At 42.3% G+C, this 16,389-nt stretch overlaps 1 protein-coding gene across 5 annotated transcripts in view; it reads left to right on the forward strand.

The window, feature by feature from the left end:
• The window catches only part of SMG5 (SMG5 nonsense mediated mRNA decay factor), a 73,700-nt gene that overhangs the window by 41,194 nt on the left and 16,117 nt on the right, over nt 1–16,389 (forward strand). For all 5 annotated transcript variants that reach the window (XM_061558400.1, XM_061558399.1, XM_061558398.1 and 2 more), the window contains 4 exons: nt 2,330–2,389; nt 5,562–5,721; nt 13,660–13,750; nt 15,096–15,170. In XM_061558400.1, coding sequence (XP_061414384.1) covers nt 2,330–2,389; nt 5,562–5,721; nt 13,660–13,750; nt 15,096–15,170 — 386 coding nt within the window. The remainder of the gene's footprint in view (nt 1–2,329; nt 2,390–5,561; nt 5,722–13,659; nt 13,751–15,095; nt 15,171–16,389) is intronic.

Here is a 16,389-nt window from a genome sequence, read left to right on the forward strand (position 1 = left end):
TATTATGGCCTGCTTTTGGTAGTGATTCAAATTCCTGAATGAGTCGCACCTTTGGCGTGCTGTAGTTATAAAAGCGTTGTTACTTAGGATGTTAAATGATACAATGCAAGTACAGTATGCTCTGAAAAATAAATAAATGGCCCTATTTTGTATCTGCGCATGATCAAATATCTTTTAGACTATCGGCCTTTTCTCCGTTCAGACTTGTATTAACCAGCAGCATTTGTTCAATCAAGCAAACTCTGGACTGGTTCTGCCCTTTTGGAGCTCATCTTCAGTCAGGATTCTGCCTAGGTTTTACTGGTAGGAGCCTCCTGGTAACACCAGCCCACAGGGGATTATTGTGTCCGTCCGTCGTGCAGGGAGGGGCTGGATGGGGAGGGGCTGGGTGGGGAGGGAATATTTGCGAAATACACCATGCCACCGTTGACCCTGGCCATTGACCGAGCAACCCAACGTTCCAATGTGTGCTCGGGTTTTACCTTGTGGTGTCTGGCATGATGTCTTGATGTTTCGCTGAACGTGTTGAGAGCTTCTTCAAGGTAACCGAAGCTCCCCAGCATGTGTCAGCGGAATGTTGGACATCGTGCCGTGGGGTCAAACGTTGCCAATTGTGATCAATGACACCCGGTACAACCTACAAAAATATCAGTTAGGCTTAAGAAACAGATATGGCTACAACCAGATGTTATTCTTACATATATTGTGCGTGCCATATATTGATTTCGTGCATGTTTTTATTTGGGATTTTTTTTATTTATTCTGTAAACATTAATTCTTTAAGGTCGGTTTAGCCGTAGTAATAATTTTTTGTTGACTGGCGTCTGACCGCAGGCGTCTGCTTCGTGCGTGGTGAATGGCTTCCTTGGAGCACACACAACAGTTACCGCAACAGCCTTTGGAACATGAAAACACTGGCACGCACCAGGTTCTTGCCATCGCTAAACAAACACTGAGACAAAGGCTCATAACCCGATAAGCGAGTCAGATGCACAAGCAAGAGTTATCTCCAATCGCATACAACTGGACTTGCATGTATATTTTTTGTTCGATCTCATTGTCTTCAACATATAAATAAATACATGCACATATCTACCGCAAAATTGTTTCACCTGATTAGTTGTTACTTTTATCTATAGGTGCCTTAAGCAATCTAACGCAGACATTAACATATAAATGAATCACAATGAGCCAGTTTATTTTTATTTTGCGGGTTTTACTTTGTAATTTTCTGTTAATACTCAGTATTTTCTAAATCTGTGTCTTCGTTTTGAAACAATAATAAACATTTACATGATAATTTATCTTTATAGGATACTAATTGCAATAATCCTTGTTTTGAGGAGCTTTTTTCAGTTTCTGTTTTGTTGAATACCAAGACCACTTGTACAGTAGTGTACACAGTTGTTGATACAGACACTTAACACCCACAAAACGTCGCCAGTAAACACTAAACGGTTTCGGTTCCGTAATGTTCGCTATCAAATGCAGAAAATTATGTAACAAACGAAACAAGTGTTGTTCTGTGGCTGAGCATGAAATAGTGCATTCCTTTTTCTTGGCAGTAGTTTTACTAAGCTTGACGGATCTTAGGAAACCACTGTTTGCAGAGTTTTATTTCATTCCTATTCTGTATGCAACTTTCAATAGGCTTGGCAAGAAACGTCCAACGTTCTATTGCACTCACTTTTAGTAAAGCGCGAGTCCAATTTTCTGGCCCTTATTTTGTTGATCTAATTCGTCTTCTTTCGAGTCAAGGGTTTGTTATGCTCAAAGCTACCAGAGGAAGCTCAGTCTGGGTACTGTGTTGCAATACTCGTGCTGATCAAAAAAGCCTCTGCACTCCCGAGATGTGTTTATTTTGATGGGCTAAGGCCTTGAGCCAGAGAGTGCCTCTTGCAGAGCGACCTGGTAGTCTGGTGCTTATGAGAACAAAAATGGCCACTGTTAAGTGTCCCAGGTGCATTGTCAGCGATTGCATTGACCTGGAGTGGACAGGTGGAAAATATGTGCACGATTCTTAACAGGAGTAGGCCATTCTATGTTACGGTGATGACACGAAAACAAAGTGTTCCTGCAGTTTTCAAGTATCCCACAAGGGGGAATTACATTCTCCTCATTAATAGTCAGTGTATGACCTTACGGAGCTACTGTGTATAAGGGGTAATTATGGAAAAAGCAATCATAGCGGTAAGTACGGCTGGGTTGAATACAGCCTCCTGCTATATTGACCAATTCTGTATTATTGCTAAAGGTTAAAAAGGAAAGCAAGAGGCTCGCTCTGTGGTGCTACTCACGAAATGTGACCGTATCATGCGTTTGTTTTCAGGCGGAGGAGGAGTTGCGCAGGAACCGCCTGATGAGGGACATGGCTCAGCTTCGGCTGGAGGTAATGCCATCATTGGAAGCACTGCACACCAGAGGTCGCAACCGGGTACCCGATACCCGTACCCTACCCGATACCCGGCTACCCGTACCCGGCCAGATACGGGTACGGGTACCCGTTTGCGACCCTGGTGTGGCCGGGTACGGGTAGACCGTGAGTCACTGGTGAGTAACTGTTTGTCACTCATTTCCCAACGTCTTGTCTCTTCTCACAATTCAAGTTCCTAGAATCAACCCACCCGCGCCTGCAACATGGCTTCATCCCAGAGGTCGCAATCAGGTACCCGATACCCGTACCCTACCCGTACCCGGTCGGGTACGGGTAGGGTACGGGTAGGGTACGGGTACGGCTGGGTACGGGTCCGGGTACCCGTTTGCGACCCTGGTGCGGCCGGCTACGGGTAAGGAATCAAAACCCGTTTGCGACCTCTGCTGCACACACACAGCTCCAGAAGCACGCGGTGGGCAGCATAGAGCACATGGACTAATGCAGTGAATTCTCACCTCTCACCACATTTTATATATATATATTTGATTCCTATACATTATTTAAATGTGCAACGATTTAATATGTTTATATGTTTCTATCATCAAAAGCCATGATTGTCATGATCAATCCACTGCTCTCCAAGCCGTTGCAACCCCTGACATGCAGGTGCTTGGTGGATTATTACATTGCAGCATCATGAGAGGCAGGGGATTGACCACGGCATGATGATGATTAGCGGTAGGGGGGGGGGCGCGCGTGGTGGTGGGGTTAGATGAACTGTTGCATTCTATATTGCCTATTTTCAGCCAGGTTTGTGCCGAAAGCAAGCCCTACGGGCAGATTTTTCCCAATAATTTTGCGGTAATAGCTCGGGCTGGCTCACGCATGGGATGGTGCCGCTGCTGCTGCTCACCTTGCTGCCCTCGTCATATCTCTCCTGCACGTGAGCTGAACCTGAACCAGAGATCTCAATGGGCAATTCACGAGGATTATTCCTGCTTATTTGGCCGTGTGAAATAACATTCAAACATCCCGGCGTTAGCCGGGAATCCAACATTCGAGTGTCTGCCCGACTCCCTGATGTTCTCCTTTTGTTGCGATGTCAGGAGGACCTGGCAAAACATTTTAAAGATTTCACGGTATTGTCAAGTGCTTTACTTTTCTGTGAAAAAAGCACTGCTGCTGCCAGAGATTACAGTCCACTATAACAAGTGTTGTTTTTTGCTTGCTATTCTAGTGCTGTTTTAAAGTGGTGATTTTTTTGGGGGTTTTTTTATTTTCTTGCTGGTTTTGTGTATTGAGGCTTTCTTTATTGTATTAAAATGTAATGGACTCTCCAAGTTTTATAAATTGAAAGGTTATGAATTTGTGAAGTCAATGCAGAACTGTTGTATTGAAATGTTATAGAATTCGGTGGACTTTATTATAAATATTGCTGCCACACAGAATTGGAAATACACACTCACAAATGGTACAACTTGGATCGTATGATATTAATCATGAGCATAACATAGCACGTAACTATGTGTCCTAGATTTATTTTCGGTTAATAGTTTTACTGCCATGGTTACTAAAGGGACCCATTCCAATTTAACATAAGAAAATATAACATTGGTTCAAATTACATGCAGTTTGAAACACGCCAATACATTTATTGTTCAAAACAAGTCGGACGCATATTACGTGCAATTGACGTCAATACAAAACACTGCAGGCTTCAAATAAATGCATTGTGCGTGGTCGTGGAATAGGCTGTGATGAGGGCAGTGCCTTTACACTGTGTCAAGAGTCTTTGTCAATGGGCTAAAAAATATCGATGTTGTGGCCCCGCGTTTCAAAGCTTCCTCGCAAGGGGTGCAGAGCAAAAAATGTCTCTTAAGTACAGCACACTTTATTGCGTCGTCCGTGAGTCACTTTCCCACCTCACTTTCTCGCAAAAACATCCTTAATCTTCTAGTCTCCCTGTAGTAGGATCACCATTTTTTACCATGCCGCTCTTCCTTTTTTGAATTCCATTGGCACAGGCAAGTCCGTGTGTATGTGGCAGTGTGCGCGTGCCTCTGTATGCGTGTGGCCCAGAGGGGGCGATGCTGGTAGCGTGGAAAGACGCTGGCCGCCTTAGGCTCCGCATGCTTGAGCATGAAAGCGTTTTACGTGGGCGTATCACGATCACTTGGATTGAGCGGCTGGAACAGCAGGAAGCCAAATTACATGCTGGACTTGACTCAACTTTTGGTTTTTCCTCACCATGAATGGCTATCAGATGGCCGCTCGTACCCCATGCCTAAATGCCCAGCCTCCTGGTGGAAATGTCACGGTTACAGTTGAACGATAGTTAAATAGCAAATGACTTAATAGTGGATCACGTGAATGTTACCATATGAAAGCCCCGCTGTTAATGTATTGTTTTGAAGATATTTCTCTGTGTGGTGTGTCATGATCATTGTGTGCAACTGCATTTAGCTTTTCGTGTTGTGGACTGATTAAGCTAAAGGTTGGGGCACTTGCTGCTGAGACCGTTTTGTATTTGGCCCCTCAAAACCCTATGCAAACTTGTTTGTGATTGGTGTGGTCATACATCCAAACGCTATCCAGGCATTTTGGGTGATTTGTTTATTGGCATTATTTAGGATTAGTGTTGCTTGAAATGTACAGTATTACAATATTCTATTACAATGATTTGCCTGGTAGAAGCATGAAGGTACTGCAAGTTGTGCTTTGCAGGTTGGTCGAGTGTGATTGGCAAGATTGTGCTCATTGCTCTTACTACTTTGATTATCAAGGATTAGCATGTGCACACACAGCTCAATTAGCACCTGCCCGGTCAACGCCATGTAGTATTTTGTATGTACGTGTGTCGACATAATCCCATTCCAATGGCATTTTGTTACATTATGGCAATTTGCTGTCATCTTAAATACTTATGTAATTAACAAAGGGAAAAATTGCACTAGTTTTTGCTATGTATCCTCAGTGTGTGTTTGTAAAGATATTTGCCAATATCTAACCCTAGTCTGGGACTGCTTTGGTTGATTTTGCTTAAGTATCTGGATCAGTGTCGAAACAAGTAATATGAAGACTGCTACTGCTGACATTACAACGGTCTCCTGTGAGCCGGCGGTGGCAGGCACGCTGTCTGACCATTGCGGTTGTTTCGCGCTGTGTGTGCCGCATGCGCCGCGAGCAGGAGGAGGTGCGCGAGCTGGAGGGCAGCCTGCGCTCCCCAGGCACTTCCGCCTCACTCTCGCCGTACCTGGTCCCGGACGCAGGTGTGCTGAGTCAGCACCTCCAGCTGGTGCGGCAGTTGGCTGCCAGCGCACGCTTCATTCTGCTCATCCCCCGTGCAGGTGAGACAAAGCGATGGCACCAGTCTTCTCGGTGGCAGCCCCAACAGTCTGGAACGATATCCCTCTGCACATTCGCAGCATCACCTCAATCGCTTCTTTCAAGAGAGACTTAAAAACTCACCTCTACAATCATGCTTTTGAGCGACTCTGAGCTTGGCTCCGCGCCTCTGAGTTGCAGCCACTACGTCTGCAAATTTGCGCGCGTTACAAATTGAACTATTATTATTATTCCCTTTACATGTGCAGTTTTTCTTACGTTTCGTATGTTTGGAGGAGTCCAGACTCTGTTTAGGTTGTGTTCGTTACGGTGTGAGAGGTGGCGGATTGGTTCGGTGGGGCTTATGCTGCTTGTGTCAAAGCGTTGAACCAGCACCTCTGAGATCACGGGTTAAAATCAGGTCAGTCATCTGAGAGGGTTAAACAGCTGCTCAAGTTCTTCTGTGTGTTTTTGGATTGTACCCTGTGTAGTTTGGTATAAGGTGTAATGTTTCGCTCCACTTGCTGGGAGCGAAACGTTGGACATCATGCCAAACAACATGCGGTACAACCTTAAAACAGAGAGCTATCCAGCGAAAGTCCATTAATTGGTGCTTAAGTGGAGCAATTTGGTGGTCCCTCAGCATGATCCCCAGAAAGCCTTTATATAAGTTTGAGTTTTCACTTATTTGGGTCTTGCCAGATCTAAGAGATGTAATTTTTTAATTGGTATTTCACGTGATTGTCATGCAGCGAAACACTCACTGCACAGAACAAAAAGTTATGTGGTAAGGAAGTCCTGTTAAAGTGATGCCGGAAGTATTCTGTGGTGTTATCTCGGGGTCATTTTATAGAAGGCATTGGAGGACTTTGGGCAGGATGTTGAAGCATGTCTCACATTGATTACAGTAGCACACTTGAGGAATAATAATCGATATTACAAAATTCAACGCATGTTTTTAGTTTGTTTTTGTTTTACTGTGCGTATTTAGAAGCACCCAGATCCTGTTTACGGGCAAAATTAACACAGAATATTTTTTTAAATAGTCTGTTTACTTGGGCAATTTATATGGTCTGTTTGGAAGCGCCAGTCTTGTTTACCTGTACCATTCGTATAGGGTGTTGGAAGAGCCAAGGTTCTATTTACCTTGGCTGCTTATTCAGGGTGATCCAGTTGCATGCACATACACACACACCTGCCCAATCTTGGCAAACGTCCTGCTCATGTAATCATCTTTATGCTCACGTGAGGCAATACTCAATACCCATGTGTGTAGTCACATGGGCGTATTACCACCTGCACACACACACCTCCTAAATCTCGTAAAGCCCTTCTTCCCTAAAATATTACATTGTCGAGTAACATGCATTCCAGGTGCAGTAATTTTGAGATCATTCGATCAATGGAAATCCTCTAAGGTGGCGAAGGTAAACATTTGGAAATATCTTACCTAAGATTAGCTCAGCCGTTTGTGTAAATATTATTCACATTATGTTTCAAGTCTGTCAATAATTGATGTGTTTTTAATTCCAGGTTGCCAAAAACAGTTTGTGTAGGTTACTGTGGTTTTCTTAAGGTGGGGTTTGGAAGCTAGAAGCCACTACCCATTACTTGTGGCTTTAAGGTATTTAGCTTTGAGACTGACACATCCTCAGTGGCTGCCAAAAAAAAGACTTAATGTGGTCATCGCAATCATCTGCCCGCGGCTTGTCCTGCTTACTGCATAAGATGAGACAGGAGTTTGTGTTTTACTCACACCAACTATGCCATTTGTGCTGTAGCATTTCGCGCCGATACTAAACTAAATCTGAATAAAAATGTGTGTGTGTGAGAAGAGACTTGTTGAGGAATTTGAAGTTACTCACGCTTAAGTGAAGATTCCTGGATGCTTGAATGAGTATAAATTGCACAACTGCGAAGCATATATGTGTTTGTGTGTGTCCATCCACGCGTGACTGCATACGTGCGTGAGTGCGTGTGGTGGTGGCAGTCTGTACAAGTCTGAAAGCTGAGTAGGGGCTTGCCCCGCTTGAAAAAACATGTATACCTGTAATCATAAAGAGAGAATGCTGTAAGATAAGCTGTTTGAAAACCATCACCACACTTTTATTGAAAAGCATTCATAGGACTGAAAACATGTTCCTTTTGGTACTTAACTTTAGCGTGCTACAACGTGAGATAGATTGATGCACACGTATAATGTGGTCAAACATGTTTTAACTAGATTTCACGTGCCACATACATTTACATGCCGTCTGCAATTGAATTGACGATGTATATACATTTTTAGTACCATTGTTGACCTTTTCAGGCTGACTTAATATTTAAAAGAACCATTTATGGTCAAGCATTTATGTATGTCACACATACCATGCAAATGTACAGCCTTTTGTAAGTCTGGTGTTTTTTTTACAAAGTACACTCCACACAGTGTCCGTCATAAAGGTCGTTTTACCAGACGTCACCAAGCTGGTCAGTGAGGGTGGGTGACAGGTAGGTGACGTGGGGGGTTGTGGCAAAGACCACTTCAGATCTTTGGCCACTAATTTTGGCCTTGGCTGGGAATCGAACTTAGGTCGCTGGGTTCACACCCCGAAGCGTTTTCCACTGCGCCACCACTCCACCTGCACATACCATATTCACCCATAATATATTCACGAGTACAAAGAGTACATATATTGATTTGCATATTTCTACAGACACGCACACTGATGCGCATGATTGCCACGACTCCTGGAACAAAAACCCCAAAATTAATGTCACTGAGTCAGTTTCATAAATAAGGGAACAATACAAGTAAAGTGGGCTGACCAAGAAGCCCACAGCACACACGCTTCCGTGCATAGCAGCCCTGTGCTTTTAAACCCTTGGCCCGCCACACGCACCAGTGACACTGTCTAGCCCACAAGCACGCGCGTGTGTGTGTGTGTGTCTTTGTGGTTTTTCGCCACCATTCTTTATCCCACCTTTTTTTGCGTGTGCGTGTCTCTCTCTCTCTTGCTCACTCTTGCTCTCCCACCAAGACCAGCATCTACCGTGGGGTTTGGCATGCGTAACTGTGTCCCTTGATGTGTTTAGCCTGGCTGCAGCCCCCGCTTCTAATGGGCTGCCTGCCAGCGGTGAGGACTAGGCAGGACACAGCTTGCCGCCACCACCACCACATGGTTTTTTTTGCCACCCTTCACTCCACCCTCTGCTAACTGCCGTGATGCGGGCATTTTCCTCCTGGCCCTATCACAACATCTACTCCCCCATGCCCGAAGAGCAGAGAACTGGGGTTTGCTTGCAAGGGTATTTTTCTTTTTTTTTTTCATTGGCGTGGTTGGGCAGCGGTTTAAATGTGTAACCATTAAAATATTGACAATTATGAAAGCACTTGTCATCACGTGCTTTTGTGCATGCTTTGGTGGGGCGAGTACGGACTACTGGAATTGGACTGTGATGAAAACTGCCGTATTAATCAGGTCACATGACAGTTTCTCATGATTTTTCTAATTTAGACGACTACTGGAAACGATTTCATTTTAACGGAGGCATTTTATTACCAAGTCTTCACAAATAACCGTTTATTTTTTAAACCCAACCATGGTGTGATGGTATCACTTAATGTGTAAAAATATAGTGCCGTTTATAAATATTTAGATTTTTAAATACCCATATTTGCACATTGGTGCACAAGGGGTGAAATTATATACTGGCCCCCTGGATTACGATTCAAAGTTAAAATTAAATAATTTGTTTGTTTTTCTACTTTCAATGTAGTAGCCTACAATGGGTGCAGGACTCGCTTTGAGTTTTAACAGCATTGGTTCTTACACACATGATTCTCATACATTATCGTGAGTTTAAAAATGTATAATTTGATGAATGACAGCATAGTTCTACCCCTGCCATGCGCATCTGGCAAGGGCACTGTTGGAGTATCATGATATTTGTTGTAGACTCATTGTTTACTTCTTTTCTAAGTCCATGTAAATGCTTTGGACACAAGTCTTACACTGTGGTACATATCATCTGCTGCGTATTACGCACTGCTGAATGAAGGCCTCCCCATGTCGTCACCATGTCTCACGATCCATTTCGCTCTTGCAAATTCATTTATTTCATCACTCCATCTGTGCAATAGTTGCCCACTTGGTCGTGTTGCGTCCTTTGGCTGGCACTCCATCGATAGCCGTCAGCACATTTTAGATTGTTGTTAATACATTCACCATTTGCCTTCGCGCCTTTGTTTCTCAAATCCACTTTTCAGAAAATATCTTAAATTGTGGCTATGAATAGCCTTGTTTGAGAGCGTATCTCTGCATAACTCACTTCTCATTCGTAAATGTATTACTTTATTCATGCAATGTCAGTGTATTTTTCGGCTTTGTAAATGGTTTTGATAATTTTTATATATATTTTATTCAAGTCTTGGTTTGAGAGGTTGGATGACTTAATCATTTCCACCGAACCGAATGCCTTTTCAGAGTCTACAAAAACGTGACATAATGGTATTTCATATTAATTTGTCCTCTATATAATCGTATTGATAAAATGTAGTTAAAAAAACATCTCCAACTAGCTTTGCTGTCTTGGTGAGTTGGCCTGTAAATTGTCCATTATTCACTTTTCTTTGATATTTGTGAACAGTTTATATGTGCGATAAGAGGCTAATGGATATAATTCTTCAAATAAGTTTTGTCTCCTCTATTCAGTCGGGAAATAAAGAATGATTGCGGTCCATATTGGCGGACAGAAAAATCATTTTACACTCTGGTGCATTGCGTTTTGTGTTCTCGTATTCCCCTGTTTCAAAATATAACCTTCAGAATAATGCCTTGTGAAAAAGAAGTGGTCACTTACCTCTTCGCAGTGTTTTTTTATACCTTTATTTTTGATATGCACAAGGGAATATGCATGTGAAGGACAGGTCTTGCGAATTTCATCACAGGGTACTCGATTTATTTTTCACTTAAATCTTCCACCTCGCCTCCTTCCTCCCTCCCACCTCCAAACTATCCATTTCAGCACCCACACCAACGCTTATTATTTTCAATCCACAATTACTCTCTAGAAAGCCCACCAACAGTCTCCTTTGGCATAGTCATAAATGTAGTTCAAAGCAAAGTGAATCCTAAGCATATAAAATCTAAATTCTCCTGCTAAATCTTTCGTTTTCTTTTGAGGTTAATTCTGAACACCTTATGTTAATGCTTAAAAATTGGGGGGGTTGGGAGGGGTTCTGGCTGATCAAAGTGTCCGTGTTTCCACATTTCCGTGCAACTATCAGTCTAAGTATATTTGTAAGTAAATTTCTATATTTTGAGAGCCTGTTAAGCTATCGTACATTTATCCCTTTCAATGAATACCCGGATCGCCATGCAAGCGCTGTATATAATGTCTTTGTTATCCTTTTACAATGTAGTTATTTATCCTCGAGTAATTTGCTTCCAGGTAATTTTTGTTAAATGTTTATGATGTCAATAAGTGATTACTTACATTTTGTGAATTATTTATCATTCTCTTTAATGTCCCCACTGATGGCATTACCCAAGCACACTTGAGTAATGCCAAATTGCTTGCAGTGCAGTTGGGAATGAGAACAGGATGGCCGATCATGCTCGCCTATTCTATTTATAGGCCTTTCAAAGCCAGCAGGATTGTAATCATCATCAATCTAAGGGACAGACTAATTATGATCATCCCCTTCACTTATACGCACATCACCCTATCACCGTATTTTCTGTCCCAGAGCGGACAATTTAAATCATTGTGTTTTTATTCTTACAAATGCAATTCTATGTATGTTTTGATATTATTCCATGAACCCATCCATCTTTGCACCCCTAGTGACATATATTATGCTGAATCATCTTGAAATAAGATGTAGGCTGGTACATGACGCCAGATAGCGCCGGTTTGTGTCCTGCTCTCAAGAGCAATTTAGCCGTCAACTGCACCATAACCGGTCCAGGATGAAATGTGCTAACCTCTTGCAGCCTGTTTTAACATGGGAAATATTGCATATATGTATGAACTTGAAGGTGTATTGTTAATTTATTCATATTCAAATGAGCAGACAATGAGGCATATCTCATTAGGGGATCTTGGGAACAACATTTTGGGAGAAGATATGTTTGCATATATATTTAAATGACAATGTGTTGGGAATTTTTAGAAGTTAGTCATTTCTGTGTTTGTTTTTCAAAACAATCTTAATTTGTCTGCTTCTCTAACAAGGAGTGAAGTTATTCATGGTATGTCTTTGTGAGGCGAATTATATATGACTGCTGCCTATTCACACTGCGCTATAAATACGACATTTAAACTTGGTTGCACGCACTGGGGAAACTTTCATACACAGTAGTGCGATACTCCATGTTGATCACGTACAAGTGACAAAAAGTGAAATGTGGCAGTTGAATATGGACAAAAGACTTAAACTGAAAAAGTTAAGTGTACCAAAGCTCAAATGAACATTGATCATATCCATTGGCAATCATGAGCTCATTGGTGGAAAATTCATGGGACCAATCTTTCCACAGGACAAACGCTATCGATTTCTCAGCAAGTGATGTAACCACACCAGGTGGTGTTGATCTTACCGATGCCAGTCGGCTTGTGGGTTGAATTGACCTTGCGTGGGAATTTAACTTGGGCATGGCAGCCTGCTGTGCTGCCAAATGAGCTACAATCGCGGGTGTTTTAATGAGACAAATAATAAGAATAGAGCAAATGCTGCAGAATAAAAGAGCATTCTGTAACTGAGCTGTTTTTCCTCACAGCAATGTAATATCGAACAACTTGATTGATTGCGATGACATACAATAAACCACAGATGATTTTATATTTCTAATTAAACCTGAGAAATAGCTTTGGGCAAAAATGTCATTGGCAAGAGAAGAAGAACAGAATTTGCCTCAAGAGACCGGGTGTGTCCGTGTATCTTAGTAAATAATGTTATATATAAAATGACAGTTCATCACACGGCCACAAACCTCTGCAAATGAAGCCTGTCAATGATTATAAAAAATAAATATATTTTTTATCCTTCCTGCGGTTTTTGCGGTTTTTAGTGTTTTCCCAGGATCTGGGCCACTCTGGCGGAATGAAATTAAAACCGTGGCCGCCTGCCCCGCCTGGCAGTACGTCAGTGCTAATCCCTAGGATGAAACACAATCGCTATCAATTTTTTTTGTCTTTCATTTTATTAACGCCTATAACCTCCACCTACCCGCTAACCCACACCCTCTCTCCCTCCCTCTTAACAGCTTTTCTTCACTCACAGCTTGGCTGGCTAGAGTGGTGCGGTTTGCGGATTAAGGGCACACAGTTAGCAATTAGGGGTAGACTTGATTGCATGTGAATTTTGTTCTGGTCCGGTTATTACTAACCGTTTGCGGAAACTGGCTGGGTATGAGTATCTCACAGTGCATTTGCTCGCAGAGTTCCTGAGTTTGTGTTGGCAGGAAAAGGTGAGGTAATGCACTTTGAATAATCGCTAAACGGTGGCAAAAATTTAAGTAACCCATTGCTTATGCAACCTGACCGGCACTTTGTAATTTGAAGTGTATTTCCCATTGGATGACATGATATAATGCTCATTTGGTGGTATTGCGACAATGTGGGTAATTGCGGTGCCTTATGTTAACTGCTTTCACACAAAGCCTCGGTGGCAGGTAGAGGTCTCGTAAAGACACGTGCGATCTTGTCAAACCTCCCGTGTACAGCTGCCACGCTAGCTGGCACACTATCCGCGTTGTTGATGTCACCTTCTTTGTTCTTGCCATTGTCATTCTATCTGCAGGGTAATTAAAATAGAAAAGTGGATATACACATTTTTGATTCCGTCAAAAACAAAACCCACTTTGTTTGGTGAATGGTTGTATGTTAGCAGATGCTGGATGAGCATGTTGCTCACTGGTGATTGATGCGACTGCACTGCCCGCTAGCAAAACGTTTATGCGCGCATCCTGCAGTGATCGATGGGTTGGACGTGATGAAGAAGGACGAGGCAACCGCCAGGGATGCCATCCGCTTCCTGGAGGGAGAATTCAAGAAAGGAAGCCGGCAAGACATTTGAATTTCTGTCTTTTTGGTGTTTTCTTGCCCTTTCGTTGCCCACTTCTCAATGTCCCCGTTAACCCACATCCTTTGTTCTTTGTTTTTAACACCAAAAATGTCATACGCTTTGTGTTGTTTTGTAATTTCACGATTTTATATCCTGTTTTTTTAATACATTTGTGTGCATGTTAAATGTACATATTAATATGTATGTAATTATATACGTAATGATAACGCACACATTGTAAAGTACACATAATTAAATAGCTATGTAGCTGTATTAATATAAGTTCGGATGTTCTCTCATCCTCCCCTGCCAGTCACAAGAGATTACAGATGTCACAGTAATAGGGTATCTTTTGTTACCTTAATAATAGATAGTAATTACCCATTTTGCTTAAATGGAGTAAATAAATAACATTGAATAAACAAGGGTGGGGTTGTATTGTGTAACTGTGCTTGCCTTGATGTAATTCAACAACCCTTAATATCCTAATTTGCCCTTCGCTAGGTGTATCTGTGTACCAATTCACAAAGAATCATAATGAACAGCAGCGCTCTTCACGTGCACAGCGTAATCTGTACAGAGCTGTCATTTAATTTCTCAATTGTAGTTTACCGTTCTGCGTGCTGTAATTTCTGCATACTAATAGCGTTGCGGCCGGTTGAGCTAATTAATTGGGTTCTGTTGAAGTTTAAGAGGCTTACAAGAAAATCAGCAATCGGAAAGCTAATTGTTCTCTGGCATTCAGTCACGCTTTGCCTTGTGGATGGTTTAGTGAGGTGGAGTGGGGGGAGTGGAGGTAGGGTGCGGGGAAGATGATGGATGAGGAATCGTGAGACACAGCTGGAGGCATTGCAGAGAAAACGCCCAGAATGCCTCTAATGGGAGGACTGGAGCCGAACATAATGACAATGTGCTGGTAACTCCTTTGAGACGTGCAAGTGCATCATTAGCCGGATCAAAGATGGATGCGTGATCTGGGCTACCGTACTGCTGTACCAGACTTTCCTTGCGGTCGATTTACTTATTATTTTAATTTTTGCTTTTATCCAGTTTGAATTTGGAAGGGTGACGTGGATCGTCATTGTTCTAGGCTTGCACCGTGCACTCTTTGCATCTAATTTATAATCTCTTGCCGCAAATGCTGACGACGGGACATCATATTTGACATGTGCTTCGAAATTCCAATGCATAATGTGGGCTTGCCTTAGAATAAAAAAAAACACAATGTTTTGAATTGAAACACCATCATATATTCTTATCGGTAGCTTGAGCACACGTTTTTTTCCATGTGTACAAACGAAATATTTGTGTGAGCTTGCCTGTCTGCCTGCCGACCGACTCTAGGTATATTCGGTGCCAGCGTGAATCTGGAAAGGTCCCAGATCGACACCGGCTCAAGAGACAAGACCCCGAGGCCTGGTAAATAAAACACACCTGCTGGTTTTCAAACTGACCTGCAAATGCAGAGTTTAATAGTGCACACTGCGCTCATGCTGGGAATAGTATCCATAGTCTTCACCTTCACCCGTCTTGCTTTCCTGCTCAACTGCTCACCTGTGCACCCCAGCCCAAACCGTGGAGACCTGCTGCCTGTCGGCACGATGTTACTGGGGGAAGTAGGCTGCAACTTCTGTTCCTGTTCTGTTGTTGGGAGAATTGCCTTTCCTGTTGGGGTCAGTGGGTTTTTGTTTTAGTGAGGTTTTTACATTCTCATTTCATTAACTCTTTTTTTTAGAACTGCATTTTGTGTTTAGTTTGTTGTCCTTCCCCAAACGTCGGATTAGCACCATTGGCGCGAAAGAAGTTAAACATAATACAGACATTTTGTAATCTGTATTCCTTCTTTGCTTGTGGCTAATGATGATAGCAGGGGATAATAGTATGCTCTTGTGTTATGTTTCTTCACTCCTTGAAGCTTCAAGTTTCTAATCTTCGTGAAAGTGTTTTTTACCAAAGCTTTCATTGTTTTTATATCATTAAACAAGAGATGGACAAGGTGGGGAGTGTGTCAAAGGTGATTAGTCAGGTAAAAAAAAACATGTGTTACATTCATAACTCGGGAACAAAACTTATTTTAATTTGGTTAGTCACTGGACTTTAATGCATTTTACTGCAGATATCATATTCTTTCTTGAACCACTTAAGATTCCATTCACATTAATTATTTCCTTTTCCAAAGAGATCTGCAAGATTATTTTGCAAGAAGTTTACAATTCCTATTTGTCAGTAAATTAAAATGTGTGGTCTGTGCTAGGAAGCAATCGCACAATGACCTACTATTGCAAATGGTGATGTCACAAAGACTTAAACATTGAGTCTACACCATGCTCTCTTGTAATTCCACACAAACAAAAAATACCAGAGGGTGGCAGAAATCGAGCTGTTGGCTGTCAGCTGTCCCAATGGCATTCACCATTTGGCTTTTCTATGTCACTTTATATCTCAGTCTAGTGGTGTCCGTCAATTCCACATGTTGATCGTTTTAAAGAATATTACAAGGGCTTTGACCTAATTCTTTATTTCACAGCTTAACCTTCTGAGTAACATTCGAGCCATTAATCACGACCAGAACCTCATTTATCTAGACTCCAGGAGGGAGCAGCATAGAGTTTGCGACACTGGCCTCTGAAGGGTTAAC

Source organism: Lethenteron reissneri, chromosome 24, assembly GCF_015708825.2.
Source record: "Lethenteron reissneri isolate LAM-NWPU_2019-01 chromosome 24, ASM1570882v1, whole genome shotgun sequence".
In the NCBI taxonomy this organism is placed as follows: domain Eukaryota; kingdom Metazoa; phylum Chordata; class Hyperoartia; order Petromyzontiformes; family Petromyzontidae; genus Lethenteron; species Lethenteron reissneri.